This window comes from Daphnia pulicaria, chromosome 4, assembly GCF_021234035.1.
Source record: "Daphnia pulicaria isolate SC F1-1A chromosome 4, SC_F0-13Bv2, whole genome shotgun sequence".
NCBI classification, from domain to species: Eukaryota; Metazoa; Arthropoda; class Branchiopoda; order Diplostraca; family Daphniidae; genus Daphnia; species Daphnia pulicaria.
Window position 1 is genome coordinate 4,124,055 of NC_060916.1, and position 26,070 is coordinate 4,150,124.

At 40.0% G+C, this 26,070-nt stretch overlaps 2 protein-coding genes and 1 long non-coding RNA gene across 5 annotated transcripts; 1 reads left to right on the plus strand and 2 right to left on the minus strand.

Moving 5' to 3' along the window:
• Positions 1-10,390: 10,390 nt before the first annotated feature.
• LOC124335842 lies at positions 10,391-11,506 on the minus strand. Its single transcript, XR_006916922.1, has 2 exons — positions 10,546-11,506; positions 10,391-10,488 (listed from the first exon to the last, which is right to left on the minus strand). It is a non-coding gene; the product is annotated as an uncharacterized LOC124335842 (long non-coding RNA).
• A 3,693-nt stretch (positions 11,507-15,199) lies between these two features.
• On the plus strand, positions 15,200-18,111 carry LOC124337872. Its single transcript, XM_046791885.1, has 2 exons — positions 15,200-15,696; positions 15,871-18,111. The coding sequence occupies exons 1-2, from the start codon at positions 15,507-15,509 to the stop codon at positions 17,025-17,027; spliced, it is 1,347 nt and encodes a 448-aa protein (XP_046647841.1). The 5' UTR covers positions 15,200-15,506; the 3' UTR covers positions 17,028-18,111.
• LOC124337870 (mitogen-activated protein kinase kinase kinase 11-like) lies at positions 17,905-25,581 on the minus strand. Of its 3 annotated transcripts, XM_046791882.1 has the most exons (15): positions 24,502-25,581; positions 24,244-24,427; positions 22,700-23,029; positions 22,408-22,583; positions 22,262-22,345; positions 22,012-22,189; positions 21,783-21,860; positions 21,348-21,509; positions 20,956-21,195; positions 20,666-20,891; positions 20,237-20,597; positions 19,978-20,175; positions 19,558-19,917; positions 19,131-19,490; positions 17,905-19,060 (listed from the first exon to the last, which is right to left on the minus strand). In XM_046791882.1, exons 1-15 carry the CDS (start codon positions 25,186-25,188, stop codon positions 18,977-18,979), a joined length of 3,708 nt encoding a protein of 1,235 aa, XP_046647838.1. In that variant the 5' UTR covers positions 25,189-25,581; the 3' UTR covers positions 17,905-18,976. The 3 variants fall into 3 exon arrangements, with proteins under 3 accessions (XP_046647838.1, XP_046647839.1, XP_046647840.1); XM_046791883.1 differs by lacking the exon at positions 21,783-21,860; XM_046791884.1 differs by lacking the exon at positions 21,348-21,509.
• Positions 25,582-26,070: the final 489 nt, after the last annotated feature.

Here is a 26,070-nt window from a genome sequence, read left to right on the forward strand (position 1 = left end):
AATTCACAAATTTAAGCGGTTTTTTATACGTGATAGCTATTTAATTTTGAGGATGAGACAATGAAATTTAAACTTGTAATCTTTGCGGGTAGCAGCTGATGTGTATTACCTGTGCATATCATAGGCCTACGGTATATTAAATTGAATACTTGTTTATAGTTGAGAGAAGAAAATAAAGAAGTCTTGATTGCCCAGTCCTGATGTAACATCTGGTAGTAGAATATATTTAACAGCGTTAGAAACAGCCCAGGTAAAAATGTTTGTCAATTAATTGAAAATTCAGCCAATTAATTGCGAAATCACTTAATTAATTCGGAAAATTATTGATTAATTATGAATTGATTTTGAACTAAGGAATTAATATAAAATTTTATTCGCAATTTATGGTCTGTTGCAAATTATTCTTTAAAAATCGTAATATTTAGAAAATTAATTGATTGTCAATTAATTAATTGGCAATTAATTGAAAGATAATTATATTATAAGATAATTAATTGAAATTGATTAAAAAAATTTCGCAATTAATGGTCTGTTGCAAATTATTCTTAAACAATCATAATATTTAGCAAATTAATTGAAAGAGAACCAAAATAATTGTTTATCGCCCAGGTCAAAATCATCAAACAACCTTTAGGAATTAATCGGTTTATTATGCATTACAGTTAATCTTTCTCAAATGCAAAGTTGTTTTCAAAGCAATATTCTCGTTCATTCATATCTTTCATCAACAAACATTTAAATTGAATTAATGCAGCATCAATGACTACAATTGGGGATAGAACATTTCTTTCCCCTTTTTGTATGAAGGAAAGTTAGATTAAGGGAGGAAACAGGATCATAAATGGGGGGGGGGCACTTGACTTAAAGTTCACGGTTTGGCCAATATTATCACATTTTAATCATATTGCTGCCCTGTCCGATATTTTTTAATGAGACAAGTTTTATCATTCCGGCAATTACATTTAGTATTTCATAGAATAATCTTAAGAATCTCATAAACTTTTCGCACATTTTGACCGTGTGAAACAACCCAGTAATCTCTTTTATAGTTTTCACTGTAAAACTTTGTTGAAAATTGTTGCCCTTTGATTGCCATTCTCTTGTAAGAAAAGGCAAACATGCAGTTTAAATTTGGTAAAACGGTTTTCACAGCTAACCATTATTCAGATGCTGACAACAACACAATTTCCTTTCCCCCGACGTGAAATGACAAAATTGAATCTATGAACTCGTAAAAATCACGCACTTCATCAGCTGCAAAAAGAATGAATTTTCTACTAATTTTTCTATAATTTTTATTCTTCATAAAAATGGCCAAATATTTTATGGTTGACGAAGGTTGTACCGTGAAATTAATTTTTTAACATGCCTCCGGCATCTTCAAATATAAAGGATGAACTGGACCATGGAGCTCCCCAGCGTTCAACGCATGTTCGACTACATGTTGAAGAATATGTATGTTGTAGCTAGAATTCTCATGCTCATATAAACTAGGAACTAATTCAATGAATCTGTGGATAAGTATCTTTGCCGTGGCTAAATCTGAAATTGTTAAATTTTTCCCCAACAATAAGCGAAATGCATTTACCAATAATAGCCAATGATTGTAATATAAGTACTACTAAGAATCCTTTTGAGAGAAATTGGAAAGTAAAATAAGAGCCAATTTCGGTGCTCACTAGCTTTCAACACATAAAGGAATTTTGCGATCGATCTTGGGGTTCGTCTTATTTCGTTTGGCGGTTTGATTTAAAATAAAACTTGGTCGATCCATTCGGCACGTTAGATATAATAAAGAGCACCAGTTGATGTTAGCCACAACTTTAGAAATTAAAATGTGGCACCCAACCACGAGCAACGCATATAGTCTGGGGCGAGCCCAGATACAACATTGAAAGACGGAAGAAGAAATAGAATAGATTGCCCCTTCACACCACGAAAATGCGTCAAGTTTCGTTCAGCACAAATGGTGGCAAGTTGTAAAGTCATGGCATGAGTTCTTAGTTCGGTCAAAGGAGTTTTTTTTTTATAGACCTGAACATGACCATCTCCTTTCTTAACTCTAGTTCCGGGGTCAAGAGAATACCCACAACCATCATATTCCGTTCCCCGTTCAATTGATTAACATTTGCAACCATTGCACGTGCCGGAGCGTCTAATACACACATAATGAATCTAACGCGAGAGACATGACTAATACCGTTTCATATCCAGGTGAAACCTTCGTTATCTAGTTTTTGAGCATCTTGAACAAAAGGGAGAAGAAATGTTTCTGGTTTGGGCTTCGATTCAGACCACAGTGCTGTCAATGCCATAAAAGAGGGTTTCAAAAATATATTTAACTCGTTGGTCGTTACAGTTACTGGCCAAAATTCCTTATTTGATGATTTTGAATAACGGACACCGTCCGTGCTGAATGTCGCCGTGAAATTTTCCCCAGCAGACATCATGTGTATTACAGCAATTGTTTTGGTTTTTCATGATTCAGGCGTCTTCCCTGCTATATTGTTTAATTCTCATATAGCAATAGAAGAAAAAAAAATTTTTTATGTCTAGTTTCATGGATTATTGGGGATGTGGAGTGTAGTGGACTAGAGCGTCAACGCTTTGGAAAAAGGCAATGAGGCTCTGGTATCGAACCCCAGCTGAACCCGTCATAAAACTGTTAGTAGCGCCCTTGAGGCTGCATGAATTACACAGGATTCTTGATTGCTTTCAAGGATATGACGTTAAATATACTATGATGTGTTTGATCACATCTTTCAAATCGGAAACTAAACCAGCGTCATTTGATCTAATCTCTGTGATATGGAAAGTGCGCTGTATAAATCTCATAAATAATAAATAATAAATAATTATTATAATTATTGACGCAATAGTCCTTTTGACATCAAGGAGTGATATTTATTTCATCGATTAACTGCTTGTGCAACTAGCCCAACGGACTATTATTTTTCCCGTGAAACAACACGTCGTGGGATTTGAAGTTGCATATTACGTACAAACAGTTGCATGAAAGAATGCACAACATTTCTTTTACCTATATCAAAAGCATGGTTAAAGTAATATTTCGATAATTTACCACAGATAATTTATAACAATTTTTCCTATAGAATATTCCAGAAAGAACTTCGTTTATACTTGAAGGCTTTAGGTCTATATTTTCATTTAATAGTAGGAAAACATACGAGATCTAATATTATGAGGCTTTCATAGACATTATTCTGAAGTTCGGAGGTAAATATCAGTAAAAACCCTTCAAAGCATAGATTTCAATAAAAACACAAGTTGTCTTTGTTTTCCAGTTACAACGAATTCAGCTTCAAACAATTACATGTTCATGCAATAATTTGTACGTAATTTGCAACTTCAAATCCCATGAAATATCCTGATTCCCACGTCCAGTGCTTTGCTAATATTCTGAACTTAACTGTGGCTGCTCTTCTTTCTTATTAAAAAGGCAACGCACCATAAAATCCAATGAAAACTGATGAGAAATGTATCAAATGAGTAATAAACATCATAATGAAGGTTAATGTCTTTCTTTCTTCCCATTTAAGCTAATGCTGTTTTTTTCATGTTTTCGTCGTCAGCTCCGAGCGCTGGAAGTTAAGATCCGTGGCTCTTCTAGGCGAGGTGAAAGTTTAACTTAACTTGCAAATGGGTTTTAATAGATAACTAATCGTGATAATTTTATGTAGAACTACATCAATGAGGGTATTCCTTCTTTTCAATTCCTTGCACTTCATTGCCTTCTCTGTTCTCTTTGCTCTCTTTGTCTCTCAAAACTTCAACGACAGCTCTTGATCTTCTATTCTACGTCGTATTTTTCACCCTTTTGAGTTCTTTCTAGAACTCACCCCTTTCTCATACCCAGAAATCCGGATCAAAACGCAAAATTTTCCCCCATAAAAAATGTTTACGATTTGATTGATTCTTTTCAACTAAAAGTTTTAAGAAAAAAGACATTCAATTTTATTTATTGTAATACATTGCGATGTGCACTGAATCATGAAGATTAAAAAAATTCTAGCATAATGGAGAATTGGTAACTCTAAATGTCCAAACGAGGACGCTAAAGTATAGTGATTTTGACATACAACCCTCCAGCCTCCAAATTCGGACAATATTAAAAAATGGTATCATGTTCAATTATTTAAAAAAACATAAAAAACTTCACCGAGATGTATTAATCTTGGCGACATCTATCGATTTCTGTCAAATTGACTTGTTTTAAATTTGTTTTGGCCAAGTAACTTCAAGTTTTTTCTTGTTCTTGTAAAAGTAGAGTTCATTACAGTTTTTCATGCTAGGTTTCCGTTGTTCGGATTTTTCGCGCACTGTTTGGAAGGACGAAATTGAAAAAAGGTTTGATCCGAATATGGTCCACTTGTATGGGTATATCCCCAACAAAACGTCTTTTGTCGGTTTTTTTGGAAACGGATTAACCGAGGCATGCTCTGAATGGCCTTAAAGATCACGAGGGGGACGTTGGATGGGACGCCGGAAACACAGAACCAGACTGCCTTATCGAGGTGGGAGGGGGGAGTAAATCGATTGCTGTTCTTCAAGCAGAACTATTGTCACGTGGAATCTAGAGACACACACTTGTTAATGAATTTCACAAGAATCTCTCCCACCCTTCTGCGATTGTAAGGTCAAGTAGACTTATATACTTGACCATCTTAATAACTTCTTCCATGTAAACTTCTCCTTACCCTCAAAAAGGGTTAAAAACCACGTAGCGGTCATATAGACGTTATCTAGATGACCATCTTTCCCTAGACTCTTCCGGCGTCATCCGGTAACAGGGTGACGCTTTCTGTTAAATACCTCGAGTCAAAGCAGATTCGGGGTCAGTCTGGCTAATGCCTCCGCTTAGATTGTTCAAATACATCCAGCTTCTTTAAAGTACCAACGTGTTCACCTTACTTGTTTTTTTCAGCACATCTTCAGAAATCCCTGTCAAACTATCAATATAGGAAGAAACTGTTGTGCTGTCTGTTTTGTCTGTTTATTTCTTTGACCCTTCATTTCTTTGATCAAGCCTGATATCAGCCCGCCTCTAGTGTAGCCGACGCTTCAGCCAAGAGAAAGACTGAAGCCAGAAAAGAAGTCCTTCTACCACAAGAAAGGCTTCTTCCTGCAATTTCTTTTCTCTCTTTTGGATGGAAGTATCTCCCGTTATAGCCCATAGTAATATTTAAATATGAACTGGGTGCAATTCTCAAATTGCATCTATGCAAAAAGTTCTATATTCTGGTCAGTCCCACAGCTGCCACCGATGAATGCACAGGCAGTGATTAGGCAATTGCCTTTTTGGTCTCACATTTTCTAAACTTGCCTATTTGACTGCGAAGGTTTTTCTCGCCTTTCTCGTTTTCTTTTTGGTTGTACAAAAACAGGTTTCAGTTACCCGTATTATATGAATGTGCGACTCTTATCATCAACTGATTCACCGTACATACCGTGGATAGACAGACACAACTTTCCATCGAGGAACAAGGGCTACAAGTTAGGAAAAAAAAATTGTTTTTTTTTTAATTGAATCACTGCACTGCAGAAGTGCAGCAGGGATATTTATGGATGTCTTGTTTAAAACATTTGACAGCATTCCATTGAGCAAATGCTTTGCTAAGAAGAAAAAACTGGAGCCATTTAAAATTAAAAAAACCGGCTGTAACAATAAATATCTACGTTTGGTAAGTTGTTTTTCAAAAAAATTTAAAGATATGGCCAAATATCCTAAATTACAGCGTTCACTCTGGTCCCAGCAGGATAGAAACCGCAAACATTTCATTTAGGATAATGTGTTAAAGTTTGAAATAAAACATTTCAGTGTCCAACAGACTAAACCAACCATAGACGCCCCTTTGAAACACAGGGATATGTAAATTTTTCTCCCCACGGGATTCAAATTTCTGGTAAGAACAATTTAATGTTACTTTCTTTCTTGATATAAGTAAGTGTAAACATTTTTATTTTTAGGATGGCAATCAAGGAATACAAGACTTTTGATTGGAAAAAAAGCTATGGGTCATTTTCAACAACAAGGGGCTTTAGAGAAATATGGCAAAATATGGTTCTCTGGACATCCCTAGCTGTTACTGTCTTTGTACAATATTTTGAATTTTTGAATTCTTCTAATTTTTTAAATTTATAAATGAGATTCTTGTAGATGACAAGTCCATATCCGCCAAAACCAAAAAACAACGCGAGTTTGTTCCAATTACAAAAAGTTTTTTTTCGATTTGAAGTCAATTTTTTATTTTTCATGGTTATCATTCGTCATACACCGGGTTTATTTCTTAATATTCCTTACACATTAGTTCTAAGCTAAATATCCCGTATGCTAGGCATGCCATGCATGCTATGCAAGAAAATAAATGTGGCCAATGCAACCCAAATTATGAAATTCTCCGTATTCTTCTGTTTGAGGTGTCAGGCCTTCCCAACTCCATAAAAATGACCTTCCTCAGCTCAGTCGCTGACGACTTCCGATTGCTATCCCCAATTGACTTTTTTACTAGAGCCCCAATCGCTGATATGTTAACTAGTGACTTTCCTCGCTCATTGGCCGATCACTTTAATGAGCTCTGGCATTGCACAATCTTAGAGTTAATGACATTGCGACGGAAGTGGTCATAGCCGGCCCGTAATGTGATTCACGCATCTGGTAATATAAATAAATTTATTTTTAGATATAATTTAAATTTTCATATCGCTGTCTATTCTGGAGAAATTTTCCTTTTTTAAGAGGAGAGTTTTTGAATTTTTCCATTCTTCTTATGCATATAGATCTTATTAAGATCCAAAGGTATGGGTCAAGCCGACCCCTTAGCGGTGCGTTGCAGTGTGAAGGGGTTCCGTGAACAGCAGATTTTTATTTGGCTCGCCCGATAAGGTTGCTCACAGGGCTTTTCGGGTAAATCGTGCCCGAGGGAAGAAAAGGGAGAAAAGGAAAGTCTGGTCCCCTCTTTTTTTCATTCTTTTACACGACCGCTTTGGTGGTGTAATAAGCTGGGGTATGTAATGAGCTCCATCATGTACTCTTCCTCGTAACTTTCTTCGCCCACGTCGAATAAATCGTTTTCATCCTTACTCCAAGGCCTTCTTCTGAGCAATGCCTATCTAGACTATAGACTGGGTGTGTCAAAAGGAAGACTGAAGAACGACTTGATGCTGGATAACGCTTGAGTGCTTCTCCTAGTTACTGTAAACGGAAGGAACAATCATCGAGCCACTTTTGGGCGCATCCGGTGCTGAACGGCCAACATGACGGACGAGACCCCGGTCTTAACCAGACGCTCGAATGGCGACACGCCCATGTGAAATTTGGCGGCCAGTTTATATACATTACACTAAGGTCTCCAGCTGCAAATGATCACCTGTTTCAGAAAAATTAAATAAATAAACCGCTCACACGTGGAATTGGTTTGACATTTCATACTTATTATGATCAGATCCTGACGACTGGCAGATAGCAAAGCCACAATGTGTGATCCCAAGACTTGGGTGGCATCTTCAACTAAAACTGCAATTTAAAAAGGATAATTACTGGATATTTCAGAATTGTATAGAAATAAATTTCTAATGAACCGATTTTTGGCTATAAAAGAGCGAGAACGTCCCTGCGACGAGTGGCACCTGTGATGGGTAATCCAACGACGTCGACAGAGCGAAAAACTGCCTCTTCTGACTCTGCCTTGTATTCGCGTATGCAATTGTATTCGCGGATTCGGCCCCGGTACGTTTGCTCCATTTGGTGCAGTTTTACATCAAGATCGCGTTCCAGTGGCGATTGAGCCGATTGAGACTGGCTGCCGACTATGATGACTTTTTGGGTGCATTTTAAAACTTCTTTTAGAAATTGATCCAGGGCTTGATTTTTCAAACAGATGACGACCGTCGGGCTCCGCATGTCTGTCCACAATTAACCAGAAATCTTGCATTTCTTCTCTCTTGAATTTGTCAACGAGATGGGTGTTGTCTTGAAAAAGAGCATTTTGTTACGAGCTGCCAAAACATAGGAGACACCAACCGGAACGATAGAAGGGGCTGAAGGAGGGTACAGTCAGGCAAAATTGAACACTCCATTTGAAGGTCTGCTGGCCGAAAGCGTTGGGCATAAGATCTGATCGGTGGAAATAAAAAGAAAATTTGTCAATACTATGTTCTAAGAAATAAAATAACATTGCTCTTCTTATTCAAAAGCAATATCTAAATTTCTTAATATTTACTTTTTGACCAGTCTTGAATATGTTGTCAAGACTTCAAGACCGACAACCGGGGCAGCAGGGGCACCTTAGTAGATTTTATCAACGTTTAACTTGGGCTCTTGATTCTTAAAGAAGATTCTGAAGTAATTCGTGTTACAAATTTTTGAATTATTGTCTAGAAATTTCATAAAAAACTGTCATTTTATGTTCAGAGTAGAGGAAAAATTTCAACCCAGTACTCAAGAACGCAACTCAAGAACTCAAAAAGACGTCAAGATATTCTCAGGATTTACGAGCGTGGCAAACCCACAAGTTCCCTCTTATCAAATTGCAAGGTTTTTTTATTTTTTTATTTCAATTTATTTGGTTCTCGAACGAAGTTTGGCTTGTCATTCTTTTACAGATTGATAAGACTTGATTCTTAAAGGTGAACTCATCTCAGATCAGTTGAAACTGATCGCAATAATATTCGAACGTTGATTCCAAGTTCCAACAGAAATTTCAGAGTTGCCAAGTCGGCAAATTGAGAATCGCATGTTGTCATTTGACTGATAATAACATACAAAATTTCCGAAAAAGTGCACAAAAATGAAGAAAAATCTAAAAATTAATTATGAAATTATACTATACAGACTAGGAAATGTGCTCAAAATAAAATCTGAATAAAAAACGTCTGGAAGACGCCATGACGGCGACGGCGTGGATCTGTCTTGTCAAGGATTTGAAAAAAATCAGGTTTATTTTCCATTTAATTTTGCTTGTCATGATATACAATTTATGATTTCTAGGAGGAAGAATAAGTAAGTTGCTATTCTATACTCAAACCTCTTTTTTTCCTCCTGTCTAAAATATACGAACGGAGAAATCTAAATATATTCTATTCTTCAGTGAACGGAACCACACCATCGGGTTTTTTCAAAAAGGAAATAGAGAACATCATCCTAAAAGCCTTTGAAAAGGGATTCAAGGAATATTTGGAACATCTAACAAAAAATCCCAGCCAGATTCTCTACTGGATTTTAGGGGTCGCAGCTCGCTCTGGTTCGGCACACGAAAAAATTCTGCTGGTCCCTAGTCATGAAAGGCTGGATATTTTTAAAAAAGGGTATTCGGCGCCTTTTTTGTTGTTGCCCAAACAAAAATCCACAAACCGAAAACCACAAATTAGTTGGAGCGGATCCGCAAGGCCAGAAATCTAAAAGCACTCCTGAATAAATATATATAGAGAGAGCGAAAAGGGGCTTCTATGATAAACAAGAGCTTCGGGAGAAAAAACAAACAAAATGGACTACAACTAAAATATTTCTATTCTACAGGCAACTTGACAAAAGAAGCGGAAAGTGACATTGAAGAAAAAATGGACAAAATATTTTTTGCTGCCGCTGAAAAGGCATTCAATGCCATTGTGGACCATCTATCGAAAAGTCCAAGCAAACTCCTCTACTGGATTTTAGCTGTTGCCGCCATCGCTCTGGTTGGGCACACCAAAAAGTTTTCTTGGAAGATATGGTACAGAAAGAATGGAGTTTTGCTAAGAGCCTTTGTGGTTGTTGTGGTCGTCGTGGTCGTTCCCAACAAAATCCCCCACAAAATCCAAAAGCGGACGAAGTGGAACTTGTCAGAGCGGTTCCGCCGGACTTGCCGCCGCATAATGATAGGCCGGGGCAATTGGCTAACGTGGACCCACAACCTGCTCCGATTGTGGTAATTATTGATTTGGATTTAAACAAAAATGTATTTATTTAATTTTTTTTAAATTTGCGAGCCAGCAGCCACTAATGCAACAGGAAGTGGCTCAACATTGGCAAAATCTGACTGTTCTGGAGTTTCATGATGAAGCCAATTAATTGATGGAAGCGCGGCGCAAAGTCAATCGGCAGATCAAACCACAAAGTTGAACTCCGTGAAGAGCGAAAGGCATCCGATAAGTCTATGGAAACCGGCATCACGGCACCTGTCGATGATCCATAAGTCCCTGATTGAAAATTTGTCTTCGTTGTATGTTTAGAAAAAGTGGGCTCCTCCGCTATTCAACGGTGACTGTTGCACGATGGGACGACCTTGGAAATAAGTAAGACCTGCCGTGATGTCGTGATTTCACATCATTACACAACAGCAGCAGCAGCAGCTCGGCCAAAAAAGCCTCAAGTCCAATGGAGATGTGACTTACCGTTACCGATGTTGGCCTCGACGGACGAAATTAAATGGCTTGCGAGAATAAACGTCGGGTCCGACAGACAAAGCGTCATCTTGAGCTGGCAGATATTAGCTGGAAAAATATTTATTGGGAAGATGGAATTTTTTCAATCAAAAGTGTGTAGCCTACCGAATGGCGAATGCCCACAACTGTCAAGCCAGAAGTCTGAATACTTTCTGTAGTAGCAGACTAATTACCAACTGGCTCAGGTTAATGGTATAGCCTTAGCCCAACTGCTGGTGACCCAGCTGCTGGTGACGTGTCGTTTCTTACGTTTAGGGAAAGGTGCTTCATGTGAGTAACTTTACGCAGGATTTTACAGGATACAAGATTAGGGAGGGTTTAGAGGTCAATCCGGCGTGTGAAAAAGATGAGGAATTCCACCTTCGTTCACTTTGGAATTAACTGTTTCAATGCCGTGCAGCTGGCAATGGAGGCGCTCGACGGATGCATGCTCTACGGTGCGAATATCCAAGTCTTCCTTTAAAAACTGGATTTGATTCAATTTGCTAAAGTGGCAGAGTTTTGACGTTAATATTTCATGTTAAAGGTCATGTCGAGGTTTTGGTTACAACAGGTGTAGCTGCACAATGTGCGAAGTTTATTTTATCTATATTAGTTTTTTGTTCCATTACCCCCTGAAAGTTTTAGCTCTATTGAACTCCATTGAACTGGCTGAAGTATTATGGTCTAACTAAACTAACACAGCCGTTGGACATGAAGAAATTTGAGGTTAGAAAATACGTCCTCCTAACGCAAATAAATCATATCATGTGATATTAGAAAGTTAATAAACAGGAAAAAAATCGAGCATACCAGAAGTACGCAATCCAAATACCCTTAAGAACGAAGTAAAACCAACAAAAAAAAAGTTGGGTTTTTAGTTTATCTTTTACTGTCATAAATCTATTTGAAAGAATATTAATTTATTTCCCTGATTAATTTATTTTTCTATGTCTAACAAATCGTTACTGTTTTCGAAATTGAAATTATTTTTTTAGACATGTTTGAATTAAAAATAATTTGAGAATATTCAGTTGTGGGTAATATCATTTTTTTATTGTTGGAAGCAGTCTTAATCACCTCACTTCCAAGGGCGAACTAGGAAAAAGAACTTAAAAAAGCGTCTACTGAGTTTTGGTCTACTATATTTACGTTTCCATGGTTACCGAATTTTCTCTGCTAAGCCAGAGGCCTTCACACTCAGATTCTTTAATGAAATCTAGAAGAGAGCGTTAGTTCTCTGAACGTCCGTAACCTTAAACTGTCGTCTACTACGTTCACTGTTTCATGGTCTACGTAATGGTTAAGGCCTGTAAACTTGAATGTAGTCCTTTGACGGCGAGAAGATCGCAGAATTCTTTATATCCTTTACTAGAGAAAGAGCATGGACTACTTTATATAAGGACGGGACTCTTCGCCTATCTCGCCGTATTAAAGCTAGTCGGGTGGGCTATTTTCATGAACAAATTAATAAAAAATATCAAAAATATTCAGTTTTTTTCGCTGATTCTAACTATGTAGATAAATCTAAGTAAAATTAACTAATCAATAAGATATTGTAATTTTACTTTCAGCAGTAAGGGTAAAAGTGGGAAACACCGGTGCCCTCTACCAACAAAGCACCCTAAGCTCTTGCCAATATAACCTACAAGGTAAAGGGGAGTTAGACAGCTATGTCAGAGGAATAGAGATAAGAGAGTGGTCTCTCTTGCACGCTTGTAAATCTTGTAAACTTACAAGAGCTTATGAGGTTTGGTTCCTAGATGGCACCGGTGTTTCCCACTATTTTAAATTTTCAGTAAAGAAAATTTAAATATCTCCATAAAGATAAATTTTAGGGATAGGAACATTAGGTAATTAAATAATTATTTTTTAATTCTGATTCCGATTCGCCCGAAAAATTTTTTTCACGGCCGACATAGGAAATGCCGAAGAGTCCCGTCCTTGTATAAAGTAGTCCATGGAAAGAGCCAATCAAACGGAAAATGAAGGGTTCAACGCCATCTGGCGTTCAATATTGCTATCTCGTTTGAATAGGAAGGAGAAAAAGATAATTGCGGCTGAGCTGAGAAACGTTTGAAGTCTTCAGCAATGTGTTTATTAGTTAAAATTCACGAAATAAACATACTTTTGAGTGTTGAAATTTGAGTTCTGTTTCATGGTCTCCATGTTCTGGCTCTACATTCGTTGTTGGATAGGTTGAAAGTTTTGCTCTTGTTTCTCAAACCTAAATACAACTTTTTCTTGCTACTTGTTAGACAACAATGGTATTCGAAAAAAAGAACAAAAATCTTAGTTTTATTTGTCACTAGGATCAGAAGTTCTGCATTTCTCCAAATGGAACAGAGGAATTCGCAAAGGGTTGCCGACTCTTTTTCCCGTGTTGCACTCGTCGGGAAAAATGGGAAAAATTTGGGAAAAATAGGCCGAAAATTGGTCAGAAATCGAACAAAAAAAAAGTTTTAGTGGAAAATGCTCTTTATTAGTGGAGTCAAGATAATTTTTGACCGTGAACAAATTGCAACACGGAATTTTTTTCATGAGCTTTGTTTTTACTGTGATTTTATATTTCTTGTAAAAACCCTCCTCAAAAATAATTATTTTTCCTATAAAAAAAATATAAAACAAAAAGTAAAAATTAGAAAATGTGTTATAATTCTGCTAAGAAATAGAAATAAATTTTTTTTGACAGCTAATAAATGTTCCCCGTCTTTTTATTGATCAGGGTTCAAATTTTGAATGTTCTAGCTTTAACGATCTTTTAGTAATTAAATATACCATGAGGGACTATGCCTCAAATTTTATAAAATCACCAAAAGGCGTTTACAAGAGACCTTATGGCGGATAGTCCCTCCGTAAACTCATTATATCTAGTCATGTAGTTTTCCTAAAATTTTGATCTTTTGTACATTTTTAGTTAAGATATCAATTTTCCTAACTGTAAAAGTCGTTTTTTTTTAATATTGAATAGCTCTTTAGTTATTTAATGAGAAAGTTCGCAGAAAAAAATTATTTGCGGATGCGACAAAAAGTCAGCGGATGCGTAAAAAAGTCAGCGGATTTTTTATTGTGAAAGGATCGAAGAAGACAGAAACAATTTACTGCAGCTTTTATCCTAATCAAAATGGTACGACGACTGCGGCGTGTTCATCACGTTTCCTGGTTATTTTTTGTCTAACTCTTTTATTTGAAGAGTTGAAGAAATGGATCGGATACCCCAAGGTAAAATAATCACCCGTCAATTTCTCCAGAGTCCAGAGAAATAATTCATTTAATTTAATAAAAACTCCGATTCCATTCGAGTTGGCGCGGATCAGCGAGAAAAATGCCATGAATTTGACATCGGGAAAATTCAAGGCACCGCGCGTTTTTCAAATTCTTTATCTTAAGTTTATTTTGGAGTTGGTCTTCATTTGAACGGGGAATAAATATAGTTTCGGGTCAAGAGACAAACACCGTTGAACTTCCAGTAGAGACTGAGCTTAGAAAAAAACGATCGAGTCTGGGTGCAAACACTTCACATCCAGATGCAAAAATTAAGTAAAAAATTAAAAATGTTCAAAAATTCTGGTTTCCTGTAGCAGGATTAGATTAAGTTATGTAGTGAACGATCCATGCGGACAGCGTGGCCATAAATGGGGAAAAAACAACCGATAGTCGGCTAAGCCTAAAAATTGAACACAAATAACAACGTATCGTAATAAGTTTTTTTATGCTTTATGCATTCCAATGTTTTAGCAACTATAATACTTGAGATTGGAAAGCTTCAGCTTCAACCAACTTTGAATTAAACATTTTAATCATTCATATTTGAGAATGCTACAATCGTCTCCGGATTACATCCTAACAAACTAACTGCTGGAGGGGACAAACACGAGATAGACAATGGATTAACAAAACATAGCTACCGACAAAAATAAAAGGTGATCCACGGTGATGAACATGTCACTGATACCATTTTTAGGACGCACAATCATGTTCACTCTGACTGGCAAAATCTAAATGGGAATGGGAATAAATAACAGCGATTAAAATTCGCACCCGTTGGAAGAGGAAACTGGCGCCCCCTTTAAGAATTTGTGTTGTTCAATAATAATTAACTGATGACAATAATCTGATAATAATTAAATTAAGCTTTTATTGCAATCAAATCGATTTCGTTCCACCTATTGTGTTACCGTTACACGATAAACTTGCAGACTACTTCGGCTTGTTTTGAGTTGCATCGTTGAAATTAGAATTAGGCCTACTGTCTAATCACCTTCAATTGAGCCAAATGGCCACTTTAAAACGATAATAGCCTTTTTTCCTGCTAAGTGTAAACTTGTGTTTTAACGAAAAGGGATCGCTGAATAGTGATTTCAATAAATCAACTTGGGTGTTTCTGCCAATGGTTACGCAATTTTAAATCGTTCCCCTTTTTGTATTCAGCACACGCGTTCCAAGACCTACGATCAATCACACAAAAATGCGGGTTATCTTACATTTCAAAATCACATTTCGTTTTTTTTGCTCTTGAAATGATGTAATAATACGCACCAAGGGTAAACAAATGTCCTTGTTTTTTTTTACACATACTTTTCAAATAGCCTACGTTTGCATTCCGCAAGATTTGCATATGAAATGCAAGACTCCGTAAAACCGTCATGTTACCGTATCTTAAATTTTTACAAAACATTAATTTCCAACTTAAAACTTGAAACAAACTTTTTAGAAAAAGAAATTTTAGGATTTTTGATTTTCCGATCCTGTTAAAATTCCACGGGGTTGTATTCATAAATCTGGCAACGTCTATTTTCATTTTCATGGCTGACAAACACTTTGTTTTTTTCAAGATCTTGATTGTTAATTTCTCCTTTGGCGTATTAATTTTTGTTGAAGTAATGTATCTTCTCAAATTTTGAAATCTACTGAAAATTTGTAACTGCAATTGTTAAACATCGTTTCGACCAAACCCAAAATGGGTAAATTTCGCAAGAAAATTGACTGTGACCCATCAACTGCAGCAGGTGTGTCACTTTGAATCGGGAAAAATGATCCCTGGCTAGATTTCAAATCTAAGCCATTTCGGAATTAATTGGAAAATTATGTCAGACGTGACTATGGACTATAGTGGTGATGCATCGCAAGCCGATGAGGCTGCTCAAAGCCCTGAAACTTGTGTGCCCAAATCACCAAGTTCACCGTCATCACACAGCAGAATCAAGTCAGAGGATAGCAGTGACTTTGAAAGCAAGCCCAAAGCCCCTGAAGGGGGAAGATTGCAATTTTACTTTGGTAATAAATACATTTAAAAGAAATGATTAACCTGTTCACTTTCAGAAAAACCTTAAAGTATTTTGCATAAACATTCTCAAGTGACCCTGTGCTTGCTAATCAAGGCTTATTTGGAAAACTCACATTTACATTTTGTATCATATTGTAAACTAATTGTTTCTTATTACCTTACAGATGGGAAAATAGTATTAGAGTTGAACGATCGGCGGGAAAACGGCAAAACATGGTGGGTTCCAGTGACTCAAAAAACATACTGGCCACCTCCACCGCCCTCGTGCTCAACACCGGGTAGCACTGTGCGTCAGGAAAGCAGTGCATCTTTCAGTGTAAGTGACGAATCGTCAGTTCAATCTCAGTCGTCACCTTGGCTACGAGAAACACGTTGGAAGAACCCCAACCCGACGAAAAAACGGACGCCTAGTGATGTAGAGGGCTTTGTGTTTGCCATTAAGAGCCGTGAACGATGTCGATACCAGTGGATTCAACGGCGAAGACCTTTTCGCTTGACGGAGCAGTGTCACTTGGGGCCCAATTCCGAGTGTGGCCAATGCAAAGTTCAATGGAAGAAAAAAGGTTTGGCTCGACCAAGCGTGGCTGCTATCGCCCCACGTCTTCTGGAGAAGGCACTTTCGAAGAAAATGATGGCCACCGCGGTGCCAATAGAGCGTATGGAAACGCTGGTTTCGCCCAGAAAGCGTCTCTTGCGCGACATGGAGAAAGTTCGGCTCAACGACAAGTCCTCTCACTCATCTTCCAACGTTTTGAAGAAAGCCAAAGCCCTGATGCCAGCTACGCCTTTGCCGACTCATTCGGCCGCCGCGATGGCTGCAGCTGCAGCAGCCGCTATGGCCCATTCACTCCAGCCAAGCAAAGTCTACGATCGCCAAAGCAGCTACAGCATTGACTCTTTGCTCAACAAGGAGCGACAGGAGGAAGCCGCAGCAGCGTCATGTAGTTCATCCTTCCTTCGCTCTCTATTACGTAAAGCTCCTCAACCAGCCCCCAACGTCCCGACGGTCGTCAATGGAGTCAGGAACAAGAGCTTGGTGTCCCATCAACGACCTCGAGATGCGACCGTTTCGTCTGTTGGTGGTTCACGTCCTCTTCAACCACCTGTGTGGCTGCCTTACCCAACGCCGTTTCCTCCTCCTCCAAACTCTATGACTCCGGGATCTTCGGCAACTCTGGCAGCTCGACCTGGACCTAGTTCTTCTTCTCGGAGAGAAACCCTCGGTGATCGGTCATCGAGGGTACCCACGCCGCCTGATTATGATGGCGACGACGATGTCCCGCTCAATTTGACCATTAGACGAGCTAGAGAGCACTCCTAACCTTTCTATCAAAGAAAAGATTTACTTCTCAACCGTTCAAAACAGTCGTTTTTTTTTGTTTTAAATGGAATCTTGTCCGGTAAAAAGCTGTAAAAAAAAATTTTTGTTGCTCTCTAAAAATAAATCCCAGCCCCTTTTAAACCTTAATGCAAAAAAAAAAAAAAACAGAAAAAAATAGAAAAATGCTCTTGTTACATCGACCAGGGAATCTCGTTTGTACTCTGCCTTCCCCCTCCTCCGTTTAATGGTGGTGTAGTGACAAGTTATGTGTGTTGTCGAAATATTTTCCGACATGTAGACCAAAATGAACTGACCCAGTGACGCTGTGTAAAAGAGACTCAACTGGGGAGTTTTAACCTAAACATGAAAGTGCCTCGGCCGTCTCACATCTTATACGTTCTTTATTTGAGTACGTGATTCACGGATGTTGACACGGTACCTTCCATGTCGCCCAAAGACTCATCCACAGCCTCTTTATTGTTCTTTTGGAGTGTTTGAATTTTGTCGGTAGCTTCTCTTGTCTCGTTAGCTGAAACTCCCTCCCCCGTGCCATGTTTTTTTTTTGTAACGTAAAAGAACAACGCCAAGATCTTTGGCCATTTTTTTTGTTGAAATTCATCCTCAGATTCGCTTAATTTCGTTGTAACATAAATGTGTCTTGTGTGTGTGTTGCCTGTCGCGCGTTGTTTTTCTTTTCATTATTAATATTATTTCTCGATATTGGTGGAATATTCATTGTCGGTCTGTACATTCTGGGGGAAATGATTTTCAGTTCAGTTTCTTTTTTGTTTAACTATGTGTTTTTTTTTTTTGAAAATGAGAAAAGAGATACAATTTTTCTCTTCATGGAGAATAAAAAATAAATCAGTTCATGATGAGACGTTCGATTGGCACTGTATTTCTCGTCCCAGCACAATTGACCGACATGATAATAGATTTTCTTTTTGTTTTCATCAAGAAAGAGAAGACCCCAAACAGACTTTTACGATATTAAGTATTTTTTTTCTTTCACAAGGACAGGGGGAGAGGGGGTGTATAGCCGTGTTTTGATCATCAGCGTGACAAATATGTACATCCAGAACAACGAAAGGAGAAAAAAAAAATAATGTGAAAAAGGGAGTTAGGAAGAGGAATGCATCGTTGTGTCAAAACCACTGGTATATGCCAATCATAGATTGCCACGGTCAAGGAAAGAAAAGAATAGGGTTCAAAAAGGAAGCCTTCAAATCCATCCAGAGCTGCCATCGTCAGGGGATCGAAGAGTCACACACTTTGATGAATCGAAAAAAAGATAGGGGACACACACACACACACGAGGCAGATTGTGATTGATAATTTTTTTGTTTTTCTCTTTTTACTTTGGACAAAATAGAAGACACGGGAGATTAGGTGTTTACTATACATATGTATATAATATTTAAAATCGCTTATGTATAGAGGTTTATGTGTGTAAAGCAAGTATTAAAAATAAAAAGAAGCGGCTGTTTTCCGTGTCGACGATCTCTCCTAAGCCACACAATCAAGGTGATCAACAATACTAGGCAGCGGAGATTTCAGAGGTAAAAAAAACAAACAAACAAATAAACAAAATCTAAAAAAACGGTTGCGTTTAGTTGGGAAAGATGTGAGGGAGTTTGATATGGCGGAATGTTATTTTCACTGTTATAAATTTTTTCATTTTAAATTGTAGACATCACAGAGGTGTTTTTTTTTTGCCTCGAATAAAATCCAACACAATTTTTTAGATACAGCGTCTAACTATTTGTTCTGGAATACAAAGTAGAATCAGTTAACTGTCAACTCAGATCCTTAATTAATTTTAAAAAAAGTTCAAAGACGACGATAAAAAGCAGCAATCCTGTTGGCTTGGCTATACATCTCAAAAAAAGATTCATGACCTGATTTTTGTTTTCTTGCCGACAAAGGTGGTGATGCTAATGTGCGTCCCTTCACAAGAATTCGCGTTCCAGTTCGCTCAAGGTTGACTTGGATGATCGCGAAGCGAGGTAGTCGCGACGCACTGGTCTCGCAGCCTGTCAAAACATTTCACGCAATTATTTTTACAGTCGATAATTGAAATCTGGATCAAATGTTGAAAATCACCTTCAGAGGAATGGTGTAGTCCTGACTTTGACCCTGAACCGGAATGTCCATGAGGGTGCGCCCGTCGCCGCTGAACGAGGCGGCCACCGGTGAGAAACGGACGCGTGGAGCTGAAACGCTAGAATGTTGTGACGAACTCGTCTCTTTGGCCGATACGTAACTGCTGTCTTCGCTATGCATAGAATCGGGAGGAGTAGGGTTGGTTGGAGTGCCTCCACCTGATCCTCCGCCGCTCCCTCCGCCACCGGTGGATGAATTCCACACCCGGCTAGTATTCCCGCTCCCACTTCCCCCGATCACGTTAACTACAGAATAATTGGTCTTCCTCAAACTGGATCTAAGTCGCGGTGGTTCTAAACCCTGTAGAAGAATTAAATATGAATTGATGAGAGTCAAATAATCTTTGGAGACAAATATTTTTGTTTACCAATGTGCCGGGCCGTTCCATTTCCAACGAATTTTGACGAGCAATTCGATACGATGTGGCGGGAGAGGCAGTAGAACGAGGATCTAAATCGAAAGCCACACGACCCGGATGTCCACCCGTTGCGGCCGTCTGAACGTGTACCGAATCCAGTTCGTCTTCAAGCCGGAAACTCGGGTTAACGTTCGAACTATTGGCTAAGCCAATGGTGCCGCCGCTCGAAGAGTTTGACACGTTCGACGATGTTCTACGATGATTGGCGCTGTTGCCGGCTCCATAAATTCTGCCGGACAAACGACTATTGCCACTCGTGTTGAGATTCCCTGTATTTTCGTACGTGTGTAAACTTTCCGGGGCGCGAATCTGCTTCGAAAATACCGAATGAATACTAATGAATGACGAAACCGGGTCAATAGCTTATACCTGTTCACTTCCGTATCCTCGATAAGACGTCGGATTCCAGTCGCCAGTCGTGGAATAATGACCTGATGCGGGATGAGGTGGCGGTCGACCGTGATCACTGCTACTCGGATAACCATAAGCGTACTGCTCATACGATCGTTCCGCACCGTAAGCACTGCTCTCCATCCGAGCAGAATCGAAACCACCACAAGAATAAGCCTATTTATGTAAATGGACGATTAATAAGGCAAACTTTTCAGATGAATCAAATTGTTCTTACCTCGCTATCGTTACTGGCATTGGAGGATCGTCTTCTTTGGTGGTAAGAAGCCAAGGCGGATTGTGAATACAATGGTCCCGGTGGATTATCAATGAACCGGAGTGGTTTGGGGTTGTCCATGATCAGTGGCGCTCGTTGGTGTCGCACCTGCCCGTGGTACGTGTTGTGCGAATATCCTCCAGGCGTTGCTGTTGTCGTCCCAGCCGCGGCCGTCGCAGCGTATTGAGACAACGGCAATTCGTAATCTCCAATAGCGGAAGACAAACGTGCTGCTACTTCATTATTTGTCAACGTACCGGCAGCACTTGCGTAACCCCACCGTCTGGGATCTGATATTTCGTCATCTTGTTGTTGACTGGCTCTGTTTGCGTGTAAAAATTGGATCTTGAAAACAAGAATCCAGCCAAGGGTGTTCAAAATGATGTGTACCTTCTATTCTGTGCCGGTCGACTGGGGTGTAGTATTGTTACTCCGGAATAGCGGATGTCTCCGCCCAAAGCCACTCCGGCCAACATGGCCGCAGCGTTAAATAAGTGATATTCTAACCCGCCTTTAGATCGTTTCGAATCTGAACTACTATTTCCAGAAGAGCCATTGATTCCAGAGACATAACCGGGGGGAAGAGGGCGCGGAACGGAGCCGTTATCCATCCGATCTATATACGTAATAGGAACAATTTATTTAAACATCTTGGAATGCGTCGTAAAACACTAACTCACCTAAATCGGGTAGTGTGGATGATGTGGAAAGCGAGGAAGGATGGCCACTTTGGGCGGCAGCAGCAGCTGCAGCAGCGGCGGCAGCCAATAATCCCTTTTGGGTCTTCTCCAAATTTGGTGCTGATCTACTCCACTGGCGGTGCCCTTCAGCTCTCTCGACGACAGGCCGAATATGAGCTCGTTCTTTCTGGTGCACCGTACTCGGGCCCCAAGTTTTTCCTTTGACTCCATCGGCCGGAACTGAGGGGTAGAAACAAATTTGTAAAACAAGATCCTCACGCAAATGTTCAATACGTACGTGTTATTTCCCTTTCTGCCCAACCCAACCGAAAGAAATGAATGTAAAATAAAAAATGAAACAGACGGTTGAAGAGTGGGTTAGTATTACTCACATGCGATAGCCTTTAGTCTAGCGATGGTGGAAGTGGAAGAGCTGTCGACGGAGGGATCCGATGGAAGGGCCATGTTGTCGCCTCCAGCAAGCACAGAACACGGGTGACGCAGTTCCATGAAACCACCCTCCGTCTGCTGAACGGTCAGGTTATGCCGGAAGTCTAGTCCCGGGCGATTAAAAAGAAGAGCAGCGTAGAAAGAGTGCGGAGATAAAAGAAAAAAAAAGGAGAAAGACAGAAAAAGATGTAGGCTATATAGAAGTGATTAATTGCCAATGTCAATCTACGTGAACGGAATAAATAACGAAATATGAGTCACAAAAGCCCTCGCATGCGGAATTATGAGTTGATCTACACAGATTTGGTATTAGTCGAATCCTTGTTTGGTAAGAACGAATTACAAAAGAAGGACACCACGTATGCACTGGTACAAACCATTTTGCATTTGAACTTGGAGCCGGTTAAGCTCGGCACGCGAGGGCGTCAACTGTATCGTTATATTGTGGCGAAAGTCTAAAAAAGAAAAACGAATAAACACAACACAAAACACAACACAGACACACGCACAAAATGGTGGGGAATATCTAGCAACGACAAAAGGAGAACGATCTAACAAACAACGCAAGACGCCGCAACACAAAGGTGCATGTTCCATTGGCGTTACCAGTCGGCATGGAGATGTGATGGCCGCCGTCCTTTTTCAACAATCTCAGCCGGCTCTTTTTGAATTTGCCTTTCCTTTTCTTCGGCGTAGGGGCAGCTGCAGCAGCGGCGCGTTCTTGTTGGATCATCATCATGTTCAGCTCACGTTCCAGCAGGTCGATTTCTCGCTCCGCCAATTCCTGACATCAAAAGTAATCGAATCATGTTGGCAACATTACTTTGACAGGGAACAAAAAAAAAAAAATGCAAACCTGTTCTCGTTTCTTCAAATGTTCTTCGTGAAGCTTTTGTTGGAGCATAGCTTGACGCAATTCCTCCTCGCGACAACGTAGTTCCTAAATTTTTCATTGACATAATTGAAAATGCTGAATTGAATTAATAACGCTGAATTTTCTACTTTTTCTTTGACTCGGATGTCATCAAACATGGCTTCAATTTCCATTTTCCAATCTTCTTGCATCGTGTGGAAGCTCTCGTGAGGGGTTTGAGCGAAAGGTGATCGAGCAACTTCATCCAGGAGCATTAGGATCTTTTCAAACGATGGTCGATCGTGAGCCTCAGGCTCCCAGCACACTGTACACAGAGAAAAGCAGTTTGTCACGAATTCTACAACATGGTAAAAAGCGCTCCCGACTGGGCAATAATCGTATATTATGACGTCGAAAGAAATCAGGAGAGAAAACCCGTACTCTGCATGAGATTTTTCCAGGGCGCCGGGCAGGTGGTAGGAATGGGCAGCGTGAGCTTCTTGACGGCTACGCCGTAGGCGACGGCCAGCGCGTCGATGCCCTTGTATGGCGTTTCGCCCGTCAGGATCTCCCAGAGTACAATGCCGTAACTCCAAACATCAGATGCTTTAGAAAAGGTAGACGATTTGATGACCTCCGGCGCCATCCAGGCATAGGTACCGGCCGCCGACATACGCGTCGTCTTGTACGCTTCGCGGGCCAGTCCAAAGTCCGTGATCTTCAGCGTTTTGAACTGCAAGTCCTCATTTTCTATCGGCTCCGCTATCAGCACTGCAAGCATAACAAAAGTCCATTACTATGAAATTCTTTTCACTTGTGCACTCTCGACAATCATCTTTGTTTTCACTGTGCCCAACAAATCCTGAATGACTAATGGACGCATGACTCAAGACATTTCTCCCCCAATATCTCCATCCTGTTTTTTGTGTGTCAGAGTTCCATCATCGATTCGGGGGGCTATTATTCCATGAGGGCCCTCACCGACTGTCGGTTGCCTAATGAGGCTGTAAGCAACTGAAACAACAACAACAACAAAAGGAGAGCTTTCCTCCCAAAATAATCCATCCATCACATGCCAGGCCCCCCCCCCTTCGCTCCCATTGTCCCGGAAAAGAGAGGGGGAATAGGGGGATCAATCGAGCTCCTTTGGAAAAAGAGCAACTATGTACACGCAATGTGTTATGTGATAGGGATCAGGCACGTGCCCTATGTGCCATCTGGAACAACCCCACGATAGAAACAGCCAAACAACATGAAATGACGGGTCATCATGCCATGGAAAAGAAAAAGAAAACGTTAGCTAGGAAGACTGAAAAGTGGCCGTGTAGAGAGGCCCCAGTTATAGACTGAGGGATTGGATTTTTGTTTTTCGTGCTGGTGCCAACACGGCTATGACATCGATCCCGTGTCGCGCCATGGCAAGGGCGCTCGGGTTCTCGAAATCTTCACGCGTCGGGAGAGATGTGACGGTTACGCTGTTGAGGCTAAGTCGGACCCGCGTTCCACTAACAATGAACGACAGTGACGACCAGAAAGAAAGGGAGCGAAGAAATGTGACTAAAACCGGGTTTCCTCCGATGAATAATGCATCAGCCGCCGATGGATTGATATGGAAATGGGAGTCCAGTGCCAAACCGAATTGGATACTACTTGTAGTGGCACAAACAGCCGGAATATTCAGGAACCCCAAAAAGAATATCATAAATAATAAGAGAAGTAGCCAAAGAGTCTATCCAGATTTTTTCGGTTGGCATTTGGCAAACGGCCCTCGATGCACACAACAAAAGAGGAAAATGGAAGTCGATGCGGATGATGGAAACAGAACCAAACGGAGCGAAAAACACATTTCTCTCTTCCCCATAAAAGGTCTTGTCAAGACCTTGCAGACTTGCGCCCGATTGTCAAGGACGTTCAACCAACTCCCACACAAAACGACGCCCGTGTCGCCAAAGCCCTGGCAAAATGATGGATCGAGGTGGACTCACCGTTCGACGACTTTAAGTCGCGGTGAATGAGCGAGATCGGGGCCCCGTTGTGCAGGTAATTCATTCCGCGTGCGATCTGAATGGCCCAGTCGACCAAAACGCTGGGACGAATTTTGCGGCCAGTAAGGACTCGGTTCAACGGCCCACCACGAGCGTACTCCATCACCAGACATAAATTAGGTTCCTATAAATACAGAAAGACAGCGAGTTATAAATAAAGAAATGAGGACTCGGAACGAGCTTGTAAACGGAACTAACCTGTAGACAGACACCCTTCAAAGCGACGATATTCTCGTGATGTAGCCTCCAAAAGACGAGGGCTTCTTGGCGGACGTTATCAAGGGTGAGACTGATGTCTTCATCAGGATCTTGGCGAGCCGCTTTGACGGCTATCACTTCGTTTCGCCAGATACCGCGGTAGACTTTGCCAAATCCACCAACACCGATAACTTCTTCCAGCTGTAGTTCTCTAAAGTCGATTTCAATCGGCTGGTCATCCTCGTCAAAGAGATTGCCTCTCCTATGGCGATGGCTGGAAACGCGGTCACTTTCTTCTTCGGCAACAAAATTTGACGGAAAGATGCCCACCTTGTCACCGATCTTACCCGTCCACCAGCCTTCATCCCCAGATATCTTAGCATCCTTGGATAGGATCTCTACCACTTGTCCTCTGCGTAAGCTGAGCTCATCTTCTCCTTGAGCGTCATAATCAAACTGAGCTGTACAGGTTGACAGTCTCTTTTGTCTACTGTGACTACCTGAGCTGCTGCTGTCTGTCCAGGTCAGATTTAGGCTCGCAGGCTGTTGAAGCTGTTGTTGGTTGAATGAAGGGTTGGGAGTTGTGCCAGTTCTAAGACGTCTCCCATCTCCAGCTGGCAAAATGCTGGCAAACTTGCTCGATTCCATTTGGGTTCGAGTTTTCCAGGAGGCATCGAGAGGAGGCATTCGTCACAGCCACCTCATCAGCTGTATAGTAGATTCCTCCTGGCTCTTCTGTAATTTCATCAAATACTACTGCTTGTATATCCTCAAGATCGAGTAGTAGTTCACCCATGGGTTTCGTCGACACCCCAATCAACCCACTGTACTACAGACTGTAGTTTTGTTTCCAAAGTACCCTATTATTTCTAGTCCAATCCTATTATAGAATTTGTTGGTCAAACTTCACTTGGAAACGGTAAGCTGTGAGAAAACTCGATAAACACTCATCAGACTAGTACACACAAATATGAGTTCTATGAAATCCTCCCATATTTTGGTCAGCAGGTCATCACTTCTCACACATACACTAACGCCATTTTTACACAATTTTTTGGCCCACAATAACACCAAGTGTAGAGCGCCACCGAGTCTAATAATGCAACCAATACAAAATAAAGGCCATGACAAAAAGTTTATAATCGTTCTCAATAGATGGCCTTGCCGAGAGCAGTAAAACTGATTTTCACGTTTACTAATTTAAAAATAATAACTCTTAATTAAATAAAATTAGAATAAAAATACAAAAAAAAAATTACAATAAAGTTTGATTTGAAATTCAAATTGCAACGGATGATTATTTAAAAAAATTATTGAGCGAGTTTGCTGACAACAAGTAGGGTAAAGTACCTAATTCGGGACAGGCCCGAAAATTTCTTATTTGGGACGAAATAACATTTTTCAGTTTAAAACAAAAACTAACCCGAGTTTCGATAAGAAAAGTTGCTGAAATTAAAGAAAATGAACGGATCTACGTTTATATACAACTATGTCAATGTAGCTGTACAAATTTTAAAGATATGACAAAAAATATATTGGGAAAAAGGACTTAGAAAAAAGCTAGATTTG